Below are 13,569 nucleotides of genomic sequence, written 5' to 3'. Positions count from 1 at the left end.
TATTTTAAATTACCATGGTTCCTTATTATATTATGCACCTATATTTTCATATGCATAATTATTTTAATTATGGATTACGGATGATGGTTGTTTAAAATTTGGATAATTTATATTTGGATTATATTTTTTGAATTCTTAGAATGAATATGACTCTTTAGTTAATTGCACGCTCAATTTTTTTTATTAATCATTGAGATATTCTTTTTGGTATAAGCATGGATTTATAGTGATTATATGTGTGTTGCTTGATGAATTGACGGAGTTGTTGGTTTGGTATAATTGTTTAAGCTTATATGGAAGCGTTTTTAACCATGTTGTGTATTTGAGGATTTGTGCATTTTAAGGGGAGACTCTGCGAAATTTTTCCTAGCACAAAATTGGTAATATCTTTATCGAATTATTTTTGATGCTTTTGTTTCAATTGCATCTATCTATTTTTTTATGATAAAGGGGGAGATAAAAGTGATATATTTTTAGATAAAATCAGTTTGGTTAAAATTTTAATTGGCCATATATTTAGGGGAGCATATAATATGATTTTGGATAATATGCATTTTGAACTTTTTTATTGTCTAAAGGGGGAGACAAAGTAATCTATCATTTCAATATTGTTAAAAGAAGGAGAATAATATGCACTTTGAATATTCTTTTGATGATTTTGATGATATGTGATTATGGTGAGTACTTGATGATTTTGAGATATGATGATAATTTATGAGTAATATTACTAAATTTGTATTTGAGGTGATGCTTGTTGTTAGGGGGAGATTTTGTCGAAATTTCTATTCGGACAACATGGGTAACAAATTTCCTACTCTTATTCTTTTCCTTTATGTTTTCTTTTTTATGATGAAGGGGGAGAAGAATACATGTTTTCGAATTTATAAAAAAAAATATATATATATATATATTTGCTATCTTTTTTCTTTGCCAATTAAGTTTTTCTTTTTGATGATGAGGGGGAGAAAATCCATGTATTTAAATATGTTAATTTAGCTAATTGGCAAATTGTAAAAGAAGAGTATATTTAGGAGCAATTTGTGGAATCATTCTTTAAATACATGAAATATTTGTCATCATCAAAAAGGGGGAGATTGTTAACATATATGTTTCCATAATATTGATTTTGATGATAACAAATAAGATTAAGAATGATTAATCTTTTAAGCTCAAATTATTTAATATTCTTTTTAAATAAATCATTATTTTCACATTATAAATGTTTTATATTTAATGAAAAAATGATTTTATGAAATTGATTGTTTTTATTCTTTTTAAATAAATCATTATTTTCACATTATAAATGTTTCATATTTAATGGAAAAATGATTTTATGAAATTGGTTGTTTTTCAAAGTTTATGGTTTAATTGAAAGAATTTTGAAAACTTTGATATAAACAAGTATTGCTTGAAATTTTAGTAAAGGACTTATTTGAAAAGTGTCATAGCATCTTTGGCAATATCATAATTTCAGAAAGTTTTGGGATTAACAAAGTATTATTTAGAAATTCTGAAATTGGACCTATTTGAAACGTTTCATAACGTTTTGGGCCTTAGTACAGTTTTATAAAGTTTTAGGGTCAAACTGTAATTTTAGAAAATAGTGCAATGTGCAGGTTACTGTAGCAAGCGGCTTACCGGATTCTAAAAACCGAAAATCCGGATTCGGGGCAGTAAGCATCCGAAACGCAAACGGCTAACCGGATGTCCATAAACGGCAAGCCGGTTACGACCAAAAATGTGCATAACGGCTAGTAACGGCTAGTTTTTGTGTTCAAACTATATAAACTCAAAACCAATTCATTTTTGGCAACTCAAGCAAGCAAGAACAAGTGCACACAACATATATTGACCTTCAACTTCGTGAATCATCATTCATTAAATCATCTTTGTTCTTCAATTTGTATATCCACTCTTAAAGAGAGATTCATTGTTGTATTTTTTATTTCTCATCAAATTGTGAGAGTACAAGTGTGAGAAACACTTGGGGTGAAGAGATTGGAGATATAATCTCTTGTTGTAAAGGTTCATTGACACCTTGAAGTCAATTGTAAACATTTGAAGTCTTGAAAAGGCTTGGATAGTGAAATCCTCAAGCCCGGTGTGCTTGGAGGCGTGGACGTAGGCGGGGATTGCCGAACCACGTAAAAATCCTTGAGTTTGCTTTCTCTTCCCTTACTCATTTATTATTGTGCTTTTATTGAATTTATTGTTTTCGAATTTATTAAGGCATTAGATTAAATTGTTGTGTGGTTTGCCTAGGATAATTTTTAAAATCCCAATTCACCCCCCTCTTGGGTTGCCTAGTTAGTATTTCAGAAGGGTTATGTACTACAAATAACAAAATCTATTTCATCAACTACACATAATCGAAGGGAAAAATCTCATTTAGTCCCTATATTTTAAAATTAGTGTCCGTTTAGTCCCTGTATTTTTAAAAATGCCTCAAAACATCCCTGCCGTTAAAGTATTGATACCCCTACCGTTACTTTTTATTTCTTTTGGCTTACTTTTACAATATTACCCTTTGATAATAATTTTTTTGTTTGGACATTAATAAAAAGAAAATAATTAAATTACCAATTTCACCCTAGAAAATAAAAAAAATTATATTAATTTTTTTGCAAGCACCATTTGCACACTTGGTAGTTTGCATGCAATTTTTGACAATTTAATTTTTGACAATTAAAAATTAATATAATTTTTTATTTTATTTTTTAGGGTTAAATTGGTAATTTAATTATTTTCTTTTTATTAATGTCCAAACAAAAAACTTATTATAAAAGGGTAATATTGTAAAAGTAAGCTAAAAGAAATAAAAAGTAACAATTTAATTTTTGACAATAAAAAATTAACATATTTTTTTTTTATTTTTAGGGTTAACTTGGTAATTTAATTATTTTCTTTTTATTAATGTCCAAACAAAAAAATTATTATAAAAGGGTAATATTGTAAAAGTAAGCCAAAAGAAATAAAAAGTAATGGTAGGGGTATCAATACTTTAACGGCAGAGATGTTTCAAGGTATTTTTAAAAATATAGGGACTAAATGGATACTAATATTAAAATATAGGGACTAAATAAGTTTTTACCCCATAATCGAACTTAGCGAAATCCACCATATAATTTTGCACCGAGAGGATTTATGCTTCTCTTTCATGGCAAGAGTAGTCATCTCGAAAAACTCTTCATTAGGTTTCATCCATTATTTAATTATCTTTTGGCCGATAGCTTCAACCGTGCGATTAGTTGACTCCCTAAATTCTGTAGCAGTATTATCTGCTGCTTCTCTGATTGCCTCAACTATCTCTTCAAACCCTGCATCATCCTCTCCATTCTCATTGTTGAATCGACTGCTTTCCGTTGCAGCAACAACAGCCAACTGCTTCTTTAAAATAAATTAGTTCTAATAATTTTTCAAAAAAATATAATAATTCTTTTAATTTTAACCGGTTAACTTTTACTTATAAAAAATATTAATCGGATTGTAACCTATTGAAAAAATAAAATTTATATGATTATAATTATTATGTGTCGTTGATCTAATCTAACGGTACATAATAACTACGGCGTTGATAATCACGGCAGCATATAATTTTCCCAATCTAAATGACTAATTTTAACCATTTGCCCTAGTGGGCAGGACTCTCCACTCATAAATGTGAGAACACTGGTTCGAACTCTTGCGATGTATGTAAGGGTTTATTTTCATACTTAATTATGGTATATAATTAAGTGAATGTAATTTTTTTTCTTTTTGAAATTTGAGTAGAGTAGACATCTCCTTTTTTGAAATGTGAGTGAAGTAGATATCTCTCGAATATTTGAGAAGGTAAAATCTAGGCAGGGTTACATAAGAATTAATGTAAACTAGTCCCAATAATTATCTGATTATAAATATCACTTGTAAGTTTCATATAATTTATAATCTGAGCATTAGTCTCATGTAATAAAAAAAAAAAAGACTAATATTAATTAACTGATTGCACCATCTTAACATTATGAGATAGGAAATAAAACCAACCCGTACAAATTTCGTTTTTATTATTGATTTTGCTTTCGCAGACACATTTGGTCTATTTGTACTGATTTTAATTGAACGTGTTTTCTCAACCAGCCAATTACAAAAATATTCAAATACATATAACAAAAATTGAATTGATAAAAAACATTAATTTAGGAGGAATTTATGCTGAATATCTCTAGTAGTCAATAATCGTTATGCCACTAGACCCAAAAAAAAAAAAAAGAAATTGGGGTTCCGGATTGCTATCGCCACCCTCAATTCATTGAAAAAGTACATGCCACTGACGTTTGGGTTATTCTTGGGGACATGTAGAAACACCAAGACCCAGAAGCCCATTAAGTCAGGCCCACTTGTTTTTTGGGTCCTAATTCGGGATCCATAATTGATAGCTCCCGATCATTTGACTTTTTGTTGTCAAAAGCCATTTTCCGATTGAAAAGTTGTCGCCTCTAAAACATCAGTGCTGAGGGAAAAGAAGGAAACAGACCGGAGGCTATGGCGCCACCGACGGTGATTCGGTGGTACGCAATCACATCAGCTATCGTGCTCCTCCTCCTCATCTCTCCGTCAGTTGCCATTTACTGCGACGAAGACGATTGCTACGATCTACTAGGGTCAGCTCTGCTCTGTTCCCGGGCTCACATTATATTTCCCAATTGGAAGATCTCATTTTCATTTGTCTGTTTGACTGAATTTGTAGGGTATCTCAAAATGCAAATTCATCTGAAATCAAGAAAGCATACTATAAGCTCTCATTGAAATAGTAAGTCTCTTCCTTTTCTTTTTTAACTCATCTGTTTGTTAGTTTAAATGTTCAAAAAAAAATTTGTTGGTTTATTAATTTTCCATTTTGGTTTTGTGGTTAGTCATCCGGACAAAAACCCGGATCCGGACTCAAGGAAGCTGTTTGTGAAAATTGCTAATGCTTATGAGGTAATGTCATAATTTGTCCTCTAATTATTAAATCGAAAATTGGTTCATAGTAAATTAATATCCTCTTTAACTTGTTTGATATTGAAATCTGGTCACAGATTCTGAAAGATGAAGCCACAAGGGAGCAGTATGATTATGCAATTGCCCATCCAGAGGAGGTATATTAGAGCTTTGTATGAGAATATATTGATCATTGTCTAAGACTTTGTAGATTATTATATAATAAAATATGTAGTTTCATGTTTTGTATCATGATATCACTGATTGTAGTTTTATATTGGAAAGAATACTGTTATTTTCCATGAGTTTTGCTTGTTCGATCCGATCAAATGCTGAGAGTTTATCAGCTTGCTTGAAGATTCGAGAAAGAAGAAAGCTTAATATTTGCTGATTCTATTTTTTCTTATTAGGTCTTTTACAATGCTGCACGTTACTATCATGCATATTATGGTCACAAAACGGTGAGATTTTTGTATTATTTCAAGTTTAATGAAGTGGTAATTTTGCAACAATTAGATTAGGCTGCGATTCTATAGAAGCGAGAGAAAATAGACTAAGTATTTTCTTCATTTACTTCTAACCATAAACTTCTAATCTCTTCAGGATCCTCGTGCTGTCTTGGTTGGTCTTCTTCTGATTTTCTCTGGATTTCAGTATCTAAACCAATGGACTAGGTATAATCAGGTACTGAGATAAATCAAGTACATGACAGCATTTGAATCTTGGTGTGCTTGTGTTTCATTGATATGGCTGAATGTTAGGCTTGCATAGTTAGAACTTTCTGCCAGTAATAATAATACTTTTTGTTAGAACAATGGAGAATCAGAGAGTCCTGGGCTCTTGGCACTAGTTCACCATTTCGAAACTTGCACGCAACTCCTTTACTTTTCTTATTCTTTCATTTTTCCATTTGGAAATCACTTTTGCACTGACTTGCACATGTATGCAATAAACAGTGTCTTGAGCATATATAACGCAACTCCTTTACTTATTCATATCTGAACTAAATCAGTGTCTTGAGCATATATAAGGTTCTGCATTGAAAATTCACTGTCTAAACTGCTGAATACATTATAACATGTTAAATATCTTTATGAACTTTTCAAACTCATACTAATTCTATATCATGTAGCAAGCTTGAAAAGTTGTTTCATTCTATAATATCACTGTGATTATTGATGCAGGCTGTAGCGATGGTGAAAAAAACACCAGCTTATAGAAACAAACTCCGGGCATTGGAACTTGAACGTAGTGGGGGAATTCCGAATAAGAAGAAGAGTAACAAGCAAATGGACAAGTATGTACTGAGTTTTTATTAGGAAAATTGTGAATGGATTTGATTTAGGTGCATCAGTTTTTTCTAACACCGGTAAGTCCTTATAGGGAGCTTTCAAATTATGAAAGAACTAAGGAGACATTCTTTATGGCAGGAAAACAGGGGAAGACCTCAGCAAAGAACTTGATCTGCAGATAAAGGGAGCTGAAAAACCTTCTGTGTGGGAGCTTATTGGTGTCCGTTTAATTCTCCTACCTTACACTATTGGCAAGGTTAGGAAAACCCAACTTCTTTGGTTGAGAGTAGCCACAATGTTAATGAATTCAAAGAAGCGAAAATAGTTATGGTTGATTGTTTCATTTGTGTTTATTGTTGTATTCAAGTGATGCTTTACTTGGAATCTGATCTTAACTTAACTGACTAAATGGGGTTACTGATAATTTTTCCACCCAGCTATTACTATGGTGGGGCCGTTGGTACTGGAGATACAATGTGAAAAAAGCTTCATATGCTTGGGAAGATGCTTTGTACCTGACACAAAAATCCCTTAGAGTGCCTCATGACGCTTGGATGAACATTGGTAACTTCATCAAAACTCCTGCATTTTTTATTTTTACCCACATAGAACATCATAAAATTTTGAGGACGATGGGAGGTGTACTGTCTAGTGAACAGAGCAAAAAAATAATAAGTGCACATTTTTTTTTTCTTGAATGATATGTCATGAACCAAAAATCTTTTGCTGTGGGCACGGGAAAAGCTGGAGCCTGGAGTCAGGTGTCCAGATCATATGCATAATTTGCTTCTATTATGCATTATCCATACATAATACTCATATTTTAGGATTTTACTGATCAATGCTGTGTGTATTTGTCAGATGAATCGAAGAAGGAAGATCTTGTCAATAGACGTTTATGGGAGAAATCAAATTTGGAGAGCTACTTGGCAGAAATGCGTAAAGAATCGAAGCGCAGAAGATAGCAAATTTTGTTTGTTGCTATGGCTTTTTTTTTTTTTTTTTTTCTTTTTGCCCCTTTCGTTTTTTCCATAGAAGTTAATCAACATACAAAGAGAACGCCTATATTATACCTAAATAGGCCGAGTTATGGAATTTGTTTGTATTGAAGGGCAGGTCATATTCTTGTCGACAACACTGAGATTTTAAATTTATAGACCTTTGTACATGCTATTTCATTTGGTCCAGTGATGATTCTTTTCTTTTGCATCCAATTAAATTGTACTTGTAATCCTGTACGATCGATTCTTCTTATAATTTCGTCACAGGGGAAGGATCTGCCGTCCCTTTTTTTCTTATATTTTAATTTTTTTTAATATGACGAAGCGAAGCTGTGCGTTTTGCAAGAAATAAAATTAAACAGGAGAACGCTAAATTTAAAAAGACCTACAAAAGAAAGAGCTAAAAAACGGTGCGTTTTGTCCGGTGCCGAAGGTTAACGCCTTGTTAAATCTCGCGTCTCCCTTTCGCTAACAGAATCTCTCAGACACTCCCATTTTGAAGCAACGGTATAGGAGTACATTCATAAATGTCAGCAACGAAGATTGGATACTTGGTTCCACTTGATAACAACTTAAGAGAAGATAATTCACTCCCAAAATTGCCACTCTCTCAGGGCCCCAATGTGATTGGCCGCACCAATATTCCTGTTTCTGACAAGCGACTCAGCCGGAAACACATCACTTTAACCGCCTCCGCTGATGGCTCTGCAAGTTTAGTCGTGGTAATTATCAACTAAATTCTTAATTTTCACCATACTATTTCTCTTTTTATTTATTTATTTATGTTCTCGTCTTATTATTACTATTTTTTTTTTTTTGAGTTAAAATTATAGGATGGAACTAATCCAGTAGTTGTTAAATCCGGTGATCAAAGAAAGAAGCTGAGTTCTAATGAGCACGTGTCAATCGCTGATGGTGATATCATAGAGTTGATCCCTGGACATCACTTTTTCAAGTATGTAACTTTGTCTCGATCTCAAAAGAGAGTTTCCAATGATGGAGCTACAAATGGAGAACTTAGTTCAAAGAAAATGCGACAGCAAGTATGCACAAGTTTTTATGAGTTAAATTCGTTGCTTGTCTCCATTTGTTTTACCAAATTTGTGTTTTTATGTGCAAATGCCTAGGATGAACAGGATAATGAAAATGGCAAAAACAGTGAGGAGGCTCTATGTAATTTTCGTGTGTCTCGTGATAAGTTGCCATCAACTTTTCGGCTGTTGCGCGTGCAAGGGCTGCCAGCTTGGGCAAATACTTCTTGTGTTTCTATAAGAGATGTAATTCAGGTGACTGATATTATCTTTAGTTGTTATGTGAACATTTTTTAAGTTCCCTTTTGGTGTTACATGCGTATCTAGCCGGATTTGACATAGTAATTTATCCATAGAAGATGAGTCATGTGAACTCAGTGCAGAAGGAAGTAGCAAGTTAAGTTGATTTTTTATTTGTTTCATAGGGGGATATTATTGTTGCTATTCTATCAAACTACATGGTGGACATTGATTGGTTGTTGCCAGGTGATTTCTTTTAGCTTTTACTCTGCTTTCCTTTCTGTTGTGAGTTTTAACACTGAGAAGTTGTTCTTTTATATCATGTGTGCCAAAACTATAATCCAGTTTAGTTTTATTCGTGCTTGGACAGGTTTCTGGCACACATATGCAATGTTTTAAATTTCTGCATTTAGATCATTCTTGTCATTGTGTCACTTTCATGAGATATTTTACACTGCTTTCCAAATTGTAGCCTGTCCGGTCCTTGCTAAAATTCCCCATGTATTGGTTATTCATGGGGAGAGTGATGGTACACTGGAACATATGAAGGTTTGTTTTGACTTACTATTTTCTTCTATGCATTTGAAAGTTATTTGAAAACATGGAGCTTAATTCTTTTTGCTCTGTTTAAACTACAGAGGAATAAGCCTGCAAATTGGATTTTGCACAAACCCCCCTTACCCATATCATTCGGGACACACCATTCCAAGGCCATGCTTCTTATCTATCCTCGGGGTGTGAGAATAATTGTCCATACTGCAAACCTGATACATGTTGACTGGAACAATAAAAGTCAAGGTTTGTGGATGCAAGATTTCCCCTTGAAAGATCAAAATAATCTGAGTGAAGAGTGTGGATTTGAAAATGATTTGATTGACTATCTCAGTACACTAAAGGTACTAATATTAGTTCCATGTTATGGGGACTTCTTGTGCATGAGATTTCATAGATAGCTTGGATCAATGTTAATCATTTAGCAGCATAACAATGTTGATGTTTTGTCTTGAATATGTGCAGTGGCCTGAATTCAGTGCTAATTTACCAGCCCATGGAAACTTCAAAATAAATCCATCCTTTTTTAAGAAGTTCAATTTTAGCAGTGCTGCGGTATTCTTTCCAATTGCTTTAATTTTGGTTCCTTTCCTCAAATAATAGTTCATCTTTGCGTGGAGGATATGATGGCACACAGAGTATTCATTGACTGCAGCATGTTACTGTATGGGGACATATAATGCTATGTAAAAATTTTCAGGTCCGATTAATTGCATCAGTCCCTGGGTATCACACTGGTTCCAGTTTGAAGAAGTGGGGGCATATGAAGCTACGTACTGTTCTCCAGGAGTGTACCTTTGAAAAAGGGTTTAAGAAATCTCCTCTTGTTTATCAGGTGTGCTTTGACTACTTTTCTAGATGATGTACAACAAATTAATTGATTTTCCTCTTCATACATCCTTTCTCCTTTATTTATTTTTATATCTTTGTGGAAGAGATTCTCTCACACTTTTGATTTCTCTATGTTTTGTTGGGTTTGGGGCCTGGTTATTTCATTTGACCTTTTCACCTAATGATGGTATGTGTCAAGTCATCTGCTATATGTCAATACCACTATGGAGGCAATCATTTGAGTTTTTTTATGGAATGATGGTTGCATAAATTTTGTTTCACTCGAAGGAGCATTTTCGAATTAATTTTTGGATGTATTGTTGCAGTTCTCTTCCCTTGGTTCTTTGGATGAGAAGTGGATGGCCGAACTGTCATCCTCGATGTCATCAGGTTTCTCAGAAGACAAGACACCGCTAGGTATTGGAGAGCCACTAATAGTATGGCCCACTGTCGAAGATGTCAGATGCTCTTTAGAGGTACTCTCAAGTGGGTTACTCGTGATCATTCATTACTTCTTGGAATTGTACAATAATCCGATCTTGCCAAATTGCAAGAAATCTTTGTCTATGCTAAGTTTATTACTTAAAATTTTCATTCAAGTGAATCATATGGCATCCACTGTACTTAGAGCCTGGATGGTGCTTTGCAATACTATTTACTACAAAGATTTTTTTCTGGATCCTTTGGCAAATCTGGATTGTAATAGTTTTTCTTCTGTTACAAATGAATGTAGAATGGAGTTTAATTGCATTTCTCTTATCGGTTTGCATCCCATTCTGATTCTTCAAATTTGTACTTCCATTTCTATGCCTATTAATTGAAGTTTGCATTGCATTTATTTGTCTACTATTTTCTCTAGGGCTATGCAGCTGGGAATGCTATTCCTAGCCCACAGAAGAATGTGGATAAAGATTTTTTGAAGAAGTATTGGGCTAAATGGAAGGCAAGCCACACAGGCCGCAGGTACAATATTGATTTATACTTGCCTCCTCCATATTGAAAAGTTTGAACTGGAGATTGCTAAATAGTGGTTTGGTACCAACAACTGACTACCCCTATAATCAAGTAAATAATAAGCAGCTAAGAAGATTCTTGATTTATACCACAGTATTTCACGTTCTCACTGACTCTGTCATACTTCTGTTCCCATCTTACAAAAGTCAGAAGCATTAATTATCACAAGCAGATGTTGAAATTGTTATTCAGTTTGTTGAGTCAATGCGTGGGAAGACTTTTTAGCTGTTCATTCTCTTCAGAAACTCATCTCTTACACCTTCAGCGAAATTTCTTTTGGAAATTAAGTAATTTGAGATGACACTCATCAGACTTCTGAAGAGTGACAGAGATACCAAAAAAGAGAGCTGCAGTTGACAGCCTCTTTTGTTAGTTACATTGCGCCCCACCTATCCTCACCATAATTAAATGTACCCCTTGGACTTGAGCCCCTGAACTCTTGCTTTCACTGCAAGAGTCAAACCTACTGGGCAATCCTTTCTTGTTAGAATTATCTTCAACTGTCTATTCCAAAGCTTCAAATGTTACCGTTTAGAGTTAATAAGTTATAGTTGCACTTTAATGAACTTCTCAAATGTAATTAAATACTTAAACAACACACATGTCCTTCTGTATAAGTGGAATTTCAGTGGTTCAATTTAATTTTGAGTCCATTGCTTAAGCTTTTGACTATATGCTTATAACATAGCATCTTTCCATTTTTTTCCCCGACTCTGTCGGTATTTTATTTTTATTTTGCATGTTTCTGTAATTCTGTTGATACCTTCAGATTGGTTATTTACTACCTTGCTTTTTCAATGTTTCAGTCGTGCAATGCCGCATATTAAGACATTTGCACGCTACAATGGTCAGAAACTGGCGTAAGTTTCCTATCAGATTTCCCAGAATCTTTTAGGTTTGATTATCTTTCATTTCTGCGCCAAATCATGCATTTTCAGTTTAACTGTGAAATCTTTTCTCTGCAGTTGGTTCTTGCTAACTTCAGCAAATCTTAGCAAAGCTGCCTGGGGAGCACTCCAGAAGAATAATTCTCAGTTGATGATCCGTTCTTATGAGGTATGTCTACTGAAAACTTTTACTGGTTTGAATTATGTTAAATTGATATATATGATGAGCTTTGTATGTGGAGTCATTGCATGTCCCCATTCTGTGAGAACCTAGAGGATGTAATGCATTGGTTGTTTTCTTCCATTATTAACAGTTTCTTTCATTAACATTTTGGATGTTGGCTCTTCATGAATCATTTCAGCTTGGAGTGCTATTTTTGCCATCTGCCAAACGACATGGTTGTGGATTTTCTTGTACCAGCAATATTGTTCCATCTGAGGTAATGACTATGTCCTGGTCATTACATCCATACCCACTAGTAGAATAATTTCCTGGTAGAAGAAAACTAAAAGCCAATCTAATTGTTGCATGATTTTCAGATTAAAAGTGGATCAACAGAAACTTCTCAGATACAGAAAACTAAGCTAGTGACTTTGACTTGGCATGGGAGCTCTGATGCGGGTGCCTCTTCTGAAGTAGTTTATCTGCCTGTGCCTTACGAATTACCTCCTCAACGATACTCGTCTGAAGGTCATCTGCTATTATCTGGTTCGTTGCTGCATCTCTTACATTTTGACATTGATCTGACTCCTTTTATTGCATTCACAGATGTTCCTTGGTCCTGGGATAAGCGATATACCAAGAAGGATGTTTATGGTCAAGTTTGGCCACGACATTTTCAACTGTATGCTTTCCAAGATTCCTGATTTATTGAACTGTAATATCTAGGTTTAGGATTCTGTATGGTTAGATTCTTCTTCTCATTTGTTAATACATCTGAATGCTGAAGTAGCCTAAATTCCATGGTTTGAAGACACCCCACTTCCCGAAGAATTATTGCATGATTTCTGACCTGTTGATCTGAGCTTGTGGTATTATCAATCTCTTGACTGAAAATCAAATGGAAATCTGCAAGATACCAACCGTACCTTGCAGAGTGAAATATTTGGCTTGGCTTTTGTTGGTTAGAAATTACTGAATCTTGCAACATTAAATTAAATTCAATTACATAAACGCAATTGAGTCTTGTAGGGAAGTTTAACTCAATCCAGTAATATGAAAATTTGATCCACTGAGACTTTTAGATAGATTCAAATTCACTCTAATCCATTGATTTTCAGATTAGTTTCTATCAAATATAACAAAAATACACATCAAAAATAAAAAATTCTAAATAATTACACTGGAATTCAAGGCGAGAAAAAATTAAACTGAATCGATATTATTTAAGTTACAAAAATTGTGTCCTTGATGGGAACCCGGGCAAGAAATTGTTGAATAAATCGTGAAAAAAATAACGAAACCACAAAAGCAAATAGGAAAGGAAGAAGCAAGTCTAAGTGGTCAACACGTGGTGACTATAACAAACAATCAATAATAAGCATAACCGAAAATCCGACGGCGGGATTACGTGTAAAACAATCTAACGATTTGTTATTGGTTCTGAAGCCAAAATCCGAAAATTGCAAGGCAACCAATTGAATAATATCTCATCTTCAAAAACTCAAATCAAGTGAAAAGTAATAACGCGCATCACCATGCGTCTCGCTTCGCAGTTAGAAGATACCGGAAACTGTTAAACGGCACACGTTCCTTTCCCAT

At 33.9% G+C, this 13,569-nt stretch overlaps 2 protein-coding genes across 2 annotated transcripts; both read left to right on the top strand.

Moving 5' to 3' along the window:
* The first annotated feature begins 4,440 nt into the window (after window positions 1-4,440).
* LOC102627708 (chaperone protein dnaJ 50) lies at window positions 4,441-7,424 on the top strand. Its single transcript, XM_025094536.2, has 10 exons — window positions 4,441-4,640; window positions 4,727-4,789; window positions 4,893-4,959; window positions 5,058-5,117; window positions 5,370-5,420; window positions 5,563-5,643; window positions 6,144-6,256; window positions 6,390-6,507; window positions 6,689-6,815; window positions 7,113-7,424. The coding sequence occupies exons 1-10, from the start codon at window positions 4,522-4,524 to the stop codon at window positions 7,214-7,216; spliced, it is 903 nt and encodes a 300-aa protein (XP_024950304.2). The 5' UTR covers window positions 4,441-4,521; the 3' UTR covers window positions 7,217-7,424.
* Window positions 7,425-7,670: 246 nt separating this feature from the next.
* Window positions 7,671-12,832, top strand: LOC102627995 (tyrosyl-DNA phosphodiesterase 1). The gene is made up of 15 exons (XM_006467922.4): window positions 7,671-7,974; window positions 8,086-8,295; window positions 8,380-8,538; window positions 8,709-8,769; window positions 8,996-9,072; window positions 9,162-9,419; window positions 9,541-9,630; window positions 9,776-9,910; window positions 10,233-10,382; window positions 10,766-10,869; window positions 11,727-11,780; window positions 11,886-11,976; window positions 12,170-12,247; window positions 12,348-12,498; window positions 12,577-12,832. The coding sequence occupies exons 1-15, from the start codon at window positions 7,780-7,782 to the stop codon at window positions 12,672-12,674; spliced, it is 1,911 nt and encodes a 636-aa protein (XP_006467985.2). The 5' UTR covers window positions 7,671-7,779; the 3' UTR covers window positions 12,675-12,832.
* Window positions 12,833-13,569: the final 737 nt, after the last annotated feature.

The sequence above is a fragment of the Citrus sinensis genome, chromosome 2 (genome assembly GCF_022201045.2).
Source record: "Citrus sinensis cultivar Valencia sweet orange chromosome 2, DVS_A1.0, whole genome shotgun sequence".
Taxonomy (NCBI): Eukaryota; Viridiplantae; Streptophyta; class Magnoliopsida; order Sapindales; family Rutaceae; genus Citrus; species Citrus sinensis.
Note: the sequence above shows the minus strand (reverse complement) of the source record. Positions and strands in the feature narration are given on the sequence as shown.